The sequence below is a fragment of the Schistosoma mansoni genome, chromosome 1 (genome assembly GCF_000237925.1).
Source record: "Schistosoma mansoni strain Puerto Rico chromosome 1, complete genome".
Lineage (NCBI taxonomy): Eukaryota > Metazoa > Platyhelminthes > Trematoda > Strigeidida > Schistosomatidae > Schistosoma > Schistosoma mansoni.
The window spans coordinates 36,599,215-36,609,121 of record NC_031495.1 but is presented as its reverse complement, the minus strand read 5'-3'; the positions used below and the strand labels follow the sequence as shown (position 1 = coordinate 36,609,121).

The 9,907-nt window shown below is 33.6% G+C and overlaps 1 protein-coding gene across 1 annotated transcript in view; it reads left to right on the top strand.

The window, feature by feature from the left end:
• Positions 1 to 799: 799 nt before the first annotated feature.
• The window catches only part of Smp_158480 (putative amp dependent ligase), a gene marked incomplete at both ends in the record, with an annotated part of 33,172 nt that continues 24,064 nt past the window's right edge, over positions 800 to 9,907 (top strand). The window contains one exon of the mRNA XM_018794271.1: positions 800 to 956. Coding sequence (XP_018648700.1) covers positions 800 to 956 — 157 coding nt within the window. The remainder of the gene's footprint in view (positions 957 to 9,907) is intronic.

Genomic DNA, 9,907 nt, shown 5'->3' with positions numbered 1-9,907 from the left:
TATGCAATCCGAACATCTATCACAGTTAAGCAAAGTAAAGACAACAATTAATATTGATAAATTTTATTCTGAGTTTTGACTTGAAAGAAAGTATGAACTTTACATGTAGTGAATAGTTCATTTTGAGAGTAAGTTTATTATGTAAAAATAATATAATACTTCATTAAAATAGTGGTGAATATTTATAACTCAGGTTGATAATTTTGGTTGATTCAAGTTCTCTGAGCTCAGTGATTTAATTGATATACTTACCTTATCATTCTGGATATCATGCTTCTTTCACGTAGGAGTGTACCATCGGGTTCAGAGAATACAGCAGGAAAGATGTCTGATGGTGGAAGGATTTGACCTTAAAACATAAAGATAGAAGTTAGAAAATTATTTACGAGGAGTTTAATGTAGATATTCAAGTAGTATCGTCATGTGTTGTAAAATAACTGTCACCTACATGTATAAATACATGATTAATGAATTAAATTATCTTGGTCGAAATATTTCATTCAAATGTTTCAAAATATTGCGATATTGTAGTGGGAACAAATTTTGGTGTATGTGAACAAAAGTTTTTGAATAATTCGATAAGTTATTTACTTATTAACAGAGTTTATATATAAGACAAGTAAGATCAAATAAATAAAGTGATAAAAATACGATACTTAATAAGAGGAACCACTGCCTGCTCAAAAATCTGGTTCTCAATTTTTGTAACCATGGATTTGCCTTTAGATATTTGTTTTTTGTATTAACTCCAATTAACTAATTATGTCTGTCAACCAGTTGTATCTTTACGGCTTCAGAAATGTTTATAACTGTTGGTGAATCGGACCCACCAGTAAATCATGCTGAAACAACATGGTGGTTAGTATGTTTTATGTCTCAGTCTCTTAAAGAAACGAGAGGCGATTACCAGAGAATTCAAAGACCAAATATGTCAGGCAATACAGAGAGGTTTCATAGTAAGAAGACTTATCATAAAATTTTATGGTGGATGAAATAGCTATTGATTACTATGTATACGTATATTTTCAAATATTCACAAAACGTATGCTTGTAAATCTGGAATTCTGTTGGAACAATGAATATTTTGTACTAAGAGTTCATTACTGCACTTAAACTTATGGTGTTGAATGTAGCGACGATTATTATTATTATTAGTATTATTATAAACAACAAAAGAACAAACTCCGTCCTGAACTCTCCTTTCCAGTTTCGTGACTTCTCAAATGTATGTCCTATCCACCTTCAACATCTTTTCCTAATTTCATCCTCAGGTGCTAGTTCGTTTGTTCTCTCCCACACTAAGCTGTTGCTCATGGTATCTGGTCAACAGACGTTGAGTATCTTTTGTAGGCATTTGTTTGTCAAGAATTGTAAACTTTCGATGATGGTTGTGGTAGTTCTCCACGTTTCAGCTCCATACAGTACAACTGACTTGACGTTCCTATTGAACATTCTCACATTGATGTTGGCCTGCATAAAATTGTTTTGAGTTCCATATGTTGTTCAACTGTAGGAATTCTCTCCTTACTTTGCCAATCCTCGCCTTCACTTCTGCATTAGATCCTCCACGTTCATCGATCATGTTGACCACATAGGTAAGTGAATGCTTCCACATCTTCCAGAGTTTCTCTATCAAGTGTGATTATATTTGTGTTCTCCGTGTTCAGTTGGAGGATCACGCATTTTCCTTTGTGTATGTTGAGGTCTACTGCTGTAGAAGCTACTGCTACACCAGTTATCTCCACGTACATTTATTGCTGCATATGGAATGGAAGAGCTGGGTCATCTGAGAAGTCCGAATCGTCTAGTTGCATCCAACCTGCCCATTGTATTCCATGCTTCATCTCAAGTGTCGAGGTCTTCATAATCCTGTCAACAACCAGGAGAAAGAGAAAAGATGAGAGTAAGAGGCCTTGTATGACACCGATCATCACATGGAATGCATCTGTGAGATTGACTCTATGCAACACATTGTAGTGTAGACCGTCATATGGATTTCGTATGACGTTGACGATCTTCTCAGGTACACCACAGTTTCCATACTGTTCTCCTATCCACACTGTCAGATGCTTCCTCATAATCAAGGAAGTTGATGTACAGAGAAGAATTCTATTCAATCGATTGCTCAACAGTGATCCGTAGTGTCGCGATTTGGTTTGTGCACGACCGATCCTTACATCATACAGCCTGTTGATTTCGAAGTTGGGTGTCTACTGAATCTTCCATCCGGTTCAGCAACACCCTGTTGAAAACTTTTTCTGATACTGACAGTAGTGTGACGTCTCTGCAGCTGTGTTCTCACACTTATTCAGATTTGTTTTCTTTGATATATCAATGAAGTTTCCTTCTTCCTAATCTGTCAGTGGCACTTGTTCTTCCTCCCAAATCTTCCTCAATAGAATGTAAAGCATGTTTGCAGTTACTTCTTTGTCTGACTTCCATGCTTCGGCTGATGTATTATCAGTTCCTAATGCGTTCTCACTCTTGATTTGTGTGATGACTATACTGATTTCTTCTATCGTTGGTGGAGTGACATAGATAGGGAGATTTTTAGTTGCTGCTTCGATCTCTGGTTGAATGACCTTTCCTCTCCTTGACTGATTGCTCTGGTTTTCTATATTCACCCGATAGTTTCTTCGTTGTCAAAAAGCTGTCTCGTATTTCTTTCTCTTGAAGCTTCTTCCTCTGTCATTGCTAGCTCTTCTAAGCATCTATGGTTGTCAGCTCTAATTCTCCACTTCACTTGCTTGTTTGCTTCAATGTATTGGACCTGTTCCTCGACTTTCTCTGTTCTTGTTCCACTGATGTGAATTTCTGTTTTCTTGTTCTTCCTTTCTTCAATCTTCAACAGGGTTTCTGTAGAGACCCCTTCCTTATGATGATGATGCTTGTTGCAGCTCACAATCTCCTGACACGTTGAAGTTAGTGCTTCTTCGATCCTTTAACAGTTGTTCTGCATTCCAATTTCTTGTTCTGTGAGTAGATATTGTAAGGATTGGAACTTGTTGTTCAGAGTTATTTTAAATTCGTTGGGTTTGTCAGTATGTCGAAGAGAGACTAAATTGAAATGTTGCACTGTTGATTCTCCAGTTGTCAATTGCTTCTTTAGCTTCAGTTTCATCTTGTTAAGCACCGGATAGATGACGGTCTGAAGCTATGTCAAATCCAGTCCCTCCTGGTTCCAACGTTATCCCTCGTACTTTTCAACTTTTCATTGATACATATATGATCAATCTGGTTCTGTATAGTGTGATCCGTTCAGACCCTTATATCTTCGTTTATGCGCATGTGTGTGAATATTGTGCCGCCTATAACCATTTTGTTGAATACACATATATTTGACAACCTCTCTTCATTCTCCTTCTTTTCTCCAGTCATTTCATGTCGTCACACGATATCATCCTACCCGATGTTGTACACTCCAACTTTGAAGTTTAGGTCTCCCATCAGGATGGTGAGATCCTTTCATGGGCACTTCATTATGATCGATTGCGGCCTTGATGATGATCGTCTTTATCGTCGTTGTTGCTATCATTGGTTGGTACATAACATTCGATGACATTCGTTGTGATTTCCTTCTTCCTCTTGTTTTTTTGGAGAATGCTTTGCTAATCCCGGATCCATGAGATTCTCATCGTATAAGTGCATTACGTGCATCCTTGGACAGCACCAGAGAAACTCTATGAGTGTGTAGAGCATTTTCTTCTTCGTAACCGGAATACGGAATCATCTCTCACTAATCCATTCTTCTCTGTCTAGTTTGGATTCATCGGATTTCACTGATTCTGAGAACCGTGAAGTTGTGTCTCTTCATTTCTGCAGTCATTTGGTTGGTTCTCCTGGCCTTCTACGCTGTCCGGACATTCCATGTACTTATATTAATTGTTGCTCTGGTTGTTAGAGGGTTTATCATACTTGTGGCTTCCAAAGAATTTCGGCTTTCATCCCGAAACATCATCACTCTTCTAAATGAATATCCTTCATCTCCCACGATAGAGTTTAAATGATTTTTTCTGGTGAGGGTTGTTTTAGCAAGTTTGTTTTTTACGAGATGGGGTTGCTAGCCCTGTGCCTGACCTCCCTCTTTTATCCGAGCTTGAGGCCGATAGTAACGTAGAAGGTCTATATGGGAACTTATGAATAAATTCACAGACAATCAAATGTATTACTGAATCGAATATTGATAAAATTATAATTTAACAAGTAAAGTTGTATCGTATAAAAGCACTGTAGTGATTAACATATAGAAAAATATTTTTTATGGAGTCATACTATTACTGCTTGTTTAACTTTTCAAAAATCATCTTTGTGGGAAATTAGATATTATCGATAAACAAGCAGTACATAACTAGAAATTAATGTCAACAGAATAATTTTATAATTATTTTTTGAATTATAAAGTGTTGATAGTATAAACTAATATGAAATAAGGGACAATAAAGCATCTTTTGTGTAATAATCAAATAATATCTCTTTTAATGATCACTCGATATACAACAAATAGTTTAGAATTAATAACTTGTTATCTGTTAAATGTCTAGCTAATTAATTACAACAAATAATTACAAACAATTAGAATAATGCATTTTTGTATTGGTTGTTTGAATCTTCCCATTGATGCTTAGGACTGCAGCGGATCAGTCAGTCTCTTATTTTCATATGTGGATCCTGTGCTAACTGCTTCAATATTGCCTCAAGTCATAAGCATTGTAGGCAAAGATGGATGGTGGCCAGCAGTGGAATTCGGGACAGGCGTTTCGCCATACTTAGAACTTTTCAGCTGGATGTACCTGCATCACAGAATTGATGTTCACTCCAGGACTCGAACCTAGTACGGCCCACTTCGAACGTCAGTGGCTAAGTGGAATACGTGATGACTCTCGAAGTGGACCGTACTAGGTTAGAGTCCTGGAATGAACATCAATTCTGTGATGCAGGAAGATTCAGATGAAAAGTCCTGAATTCCACTGCTGGCCACCATCATCTCTACTTGTTTAGAATAATAGTTAATGTACGATCGATCATTTTATATTTCCGCTTAATAATTATAGAGATGAATTTAAAAATGTCAAATAAGTGTACATATATGCCATTTATTTGTATTGTAGTACTGTTTCTTTTTCTCTGAAGAAAAGACCAAAGATTTACAAAATATATACTTTAAGAAAAAGTGACATGTTTTATATTTGAATAGGTGACTTAAATTTAAATAAACGATAATGAAGCTTGTCTAACTGTTGCTAAATAACTGATAGAAAATACTGAATTTATGTACTGGAGAAGATTTGTAGCTCAAGCGGATGATTTTGATAGAGTTTTGTCCTCTGACCTGGATGGTTTGGTGGTGGAGCTTTCATTGTTATTCTGAACAATACCATCAGCACAAAGTTCGGGTAGAAGTGAAGTGTTTGAATTTCCCCACATTCGGTTCTTAGCTTGTCATGTACACCTCGGTTTTGATTGGTTCTTGTTGACCTTAAATCTGTCATTGTTAGAAGTAGCGAATATCAGATAATGTTACATCAATCAAAAGTAGCCAAACTGATAACCAACTTAGTTTTTCTTTTATTTATTCAAGTACTCTGTTTAAGAGATCATTGCTTCAGTTTATATTACTGATAAGTTTCTTGGTTGTTTTTTTAGAGTGATATCATGGTTTTCTATTAAAATTTTGTATTAAGTTTAGGAAATACTTAAAGGGTAATCACGTAGTTGTCACACAATGAAATGATTAACAAACTTATTAGTTAACTTTTTCGGCTATTGTGTTCATCAAGAGAATGAATGACGTTTCGTTAGTCGTGTGAGTTCCTTTGCCAATAGAAATATGAAGAATATATTTTAATAAAGTGTAATTCTTTATGCTCATATATATATATATATATATATATATATATATAATGCATCAGGTAATCATAATACCTTTCATAAACTGCTTTAGAGTTCATCTAGGGAACAGCGTAATAAGCATATAACAAAGGAGTTATTTATAAAATTATAAATTCTAGCGTTAATAACCAAGGCAGTGTATTAAATTTTACTTTATAAAGCAAAATCTATGTTTCTTAACAATACAGTAGTGTTCTAGGTAAAAAAAAAACTCTGAGGGCTGTGTAATGAGATTCTCAGATAAGCTAAGAATAACGAGATAATCACTCATCCCAAAGGTTTTTAATCAAAGTTCATCGTAGGTTAAAATTCAGATCCAGCTGATGACTTGTAATTCATTTATTAGGATGATTGTTCTTAGATTCTCCAATAGTCATCATTTTAAGTAAATAAACTATACAAAATCTACTATCACTTGAAAGGTTTATATCTTCCTACTATCAATATTTGGAATCGAAAAAATCAATATCATTTGGTATATATGTTCCTCAAAATTAGTCACTCGTGAGCATATGGTACCACTGTAAAGTGAACTTCATGAAGTCAAAAAATATGAACCATTGTATTTTGACTCAGGGGTCTAAACACTAAACGTTAGTCACGAGACTTGAAGGTTCTGGGTTTGTTCCCTGGTGGGACCATGGATTCCTAATTCTAATGAGTCCCAAATCAGGACGAAATAGCTGTCTAGTGCTTCTTGATTCCTAGTGCCTGTTTAACTACGATCAGTTCCAAAATTTAGTTACACAATTCAACAATCTACACGAACCCCCTACATAGGAATGAATTAAAATAGATTATATAAAAAAAGTATATTGAGTTAATATAGAGTAATCAAAACGAGTCTATACAAACTAGTCGGTCTACGTATTAGGTTGTTTCTGGTGGAACATGATATCACCGACAAATAACTCTATAGAAATAGTTCTGAAGTTAAGTACTGATACAAAATGAAAACCTAGTTCGTAACGTCATATATTACTTTGTGAGTATTTTCTGACATTGAAGGATGCCAAGTGAATATATTTAAACACTTCTTACTTAGTGCACTGACTTAGCTATGGATATACCCAGTGACTCTGTTTAGGAAGGCCTATTGATTCTCCTTATGTAACACATTTTCGCTTTAGAAGTATCGTCAGCTGCTTCAACCTGAATGTCAGCATATTCCCATTAATTGTCAGATTTTACAGATTCAGTGCTGGTGAATTTGTTAGGTAATTCCCATAGTTTTGCTATGGACTCACCATTCATTCACATCGTGTTCAAACCTGTTCCATATGATAGATTTATGGCACTTTTGTTTAGATGCTGGCATTTCTTACTTTCAATTCAACTTGCATTTCAGGGAATAAAGGATATTTTAATTAGACTTAGGGTTCTCGTCAAGAGATGAATTAGTGAACATATGTTTCACCATTAATTTTTAACCTGCGAATTTACATGGAAATACTTCACAGTTTTACAGGCATCGACAAGAATGAAGTTAAATTGAATTACCGAAAGATTATCTAAGCAAATGCAATCTTATACTACTGATCACGGTCTTATCAAGGAGGTCACATGTAATGCGGTTTTATTTGACTAGTTGTGCCTGTTCGCCAACATGTTTGGTTGTTTGATCAAGATATTTTATTGACTAAAAGATACCTGATTTTTTTCTAATAGTTCTTTATTTACAAATACATTGAAAGTGTTGTTACTTTAGTGTAGATAGCTAACAAAATATAATAGATTTGTCAGTTAAGAAAACAAATTTTAGTCCTGTTTATTGGGACGCTTTCAAAAAAAGAAAGTGTCACTTTTTACACCAATCACTTTCATGATTAAATTTGTTAGACAACTTCGAATTTGCACTTGACTCGCCTTGATCACTAATAACCGGCCCAGAAAAGCTCAATGCAACTAGATCATAATTAACATTTTACATAGATCACTAAAAAAGATAATATTTTTCGGGTAAAAGTCAACTTCAGGTAAATAAAGCGTACTAGAATGACGAGTGATAATGTTATAGATTTAAATATTCTCGACTTTTTTAATATAAGTTATAGAGTTAATTTTCAATGGAAACTGATATCAATTGATGAACAAATAAGAACGCGAGGTCAATAAAAATCTCGGACGACTTTTCTACTTTATTATGTATATTGCATAACATAAATGGCTCTGTGTTTATTGTCGTGAACCAGATTCGGATAAATTGATGTTCACCATTCCGCGTTCATGAAAAAGTTTATTATTTGGCTTCATTTTACAATCGAACTTCAGTTTATGCTAATCTCATCATAAAGCCACCGAAATATATATATATATATATATATATATATATATATATACATCCTATAAGAAGGTGGTGGAGAATAATGAGTTTTCTTACAAAACATTAAACAATGATCTTAGTTAACAACCGTAAAAAACGTTAGACATTAGACATTAGACAATCAATTCGTTTTAATATAAGACTCATCAGAAACGTATAACTACGATCCCACCAGGAATCGAGCCTAGAGCGTTTGGTATGGCTCGCAAATGCCTATCCCTATATATAACTGTTAAACTTTCAGATATTTAAACTGTCGTACGAATACGTTGGAAAAAGAAATGCATGTTATGTTAATCTTTATTTTAGTTAATTTCTCAAAACATTTTACAATGAAAATTTGATCAGAAATGAGAAAAACATTTCCTTATAACTAGTTAATTATGACCAAAATAATTCGTTATGACATTCTTATATTAGATGTTAATAGTTTTATATACAGTTAGATATGAGTTATTATGATAAATACAGGTGTTGAATACATATATACATAATTACAGGTCACTTGTTCGTGATGTCTAGTCAGATCAAAGTAATTGGTGAATCTATAATAATTTCAAATGGTTACCTTAGTGATATATTATATGAATATGTTTGTCTGAATTTTACTATAAGGAACCATTTATTTGTTGACATTTGTCATTTACATATTTGTATATATTTCTCAATATTGATTTTTTTGAAAGGAAGGTGAAAAGTTCACTTATTTATTTATAAATGAATATAAATTTATCGGCAACAGGATCAGTTTTTATCCTTATATTTTATTAAATAATTACCTAGGCTCTTAGATATTCTTATTCGTACCATTTGTAATGTATGTATACATCATGGATTACATAACGGATTGACCCCAGTTAGAGCCTGGGTGCAGTCGTAAATGCGCACCGTTGATGGGTCCTATGAAAGGATGAAATAGCTGTTCTATGCCTCCCAGTTTTCAATAAATGTGCGACTAAGATCAGTCAGTGATATAACCTACGAAATCCAACAATTTAAAATTTCAAAGAATGTTAAAAAGCTTATTAGTCACCTGGACAATTGAGTATATATAAGTAAAAAAACAATATATGTTAGACCCACTTTTTATAATGTAATATAAAGTCAGAATACAAATAGACAATAGTACTTTATTAAGCATACATAATAAAATTCTTTTAATAAAGCATTTTCACAGTGTTTCTGTTAAGCCATTTTAAAATGATTAACTTCTTTTGTAGATATTTGGGATGTGGGCGATAATAGTAAACATTCATATTTATTATTTTACAATAGTAATAATTCAGCATGAGTTAAATGAAAGTGTACAAATGACTGATAAAAATTAGAATGGCTGAGGTTACTTAACTACTGAATTTACTAATGGAATCAGTAACTTAATCCTACTATAATGAAGTTTAGAAGACAAAATCATTAGTGAATTAACTAAATATATATCAGGATGTTGAAAGTGTTATTTAAAGACAAGCTATTCATTCAGTATAATATAACTCATCAAATAGCAAACGATTATTCAAGGCTGACAATGAATGTTATAAAACAACCAATAATCTCTGACTTCTTCCTGCGATATCAAAGTATTCGCTTCTTGTGCTAAAATTCGTTTTACCGTAAACAATTCTTTGAAGTAAATAAATTTATGAAAGCAACTGGTAGACAACATTTTATTCAAAGTTTAGTTGAAGGTGGAATAAC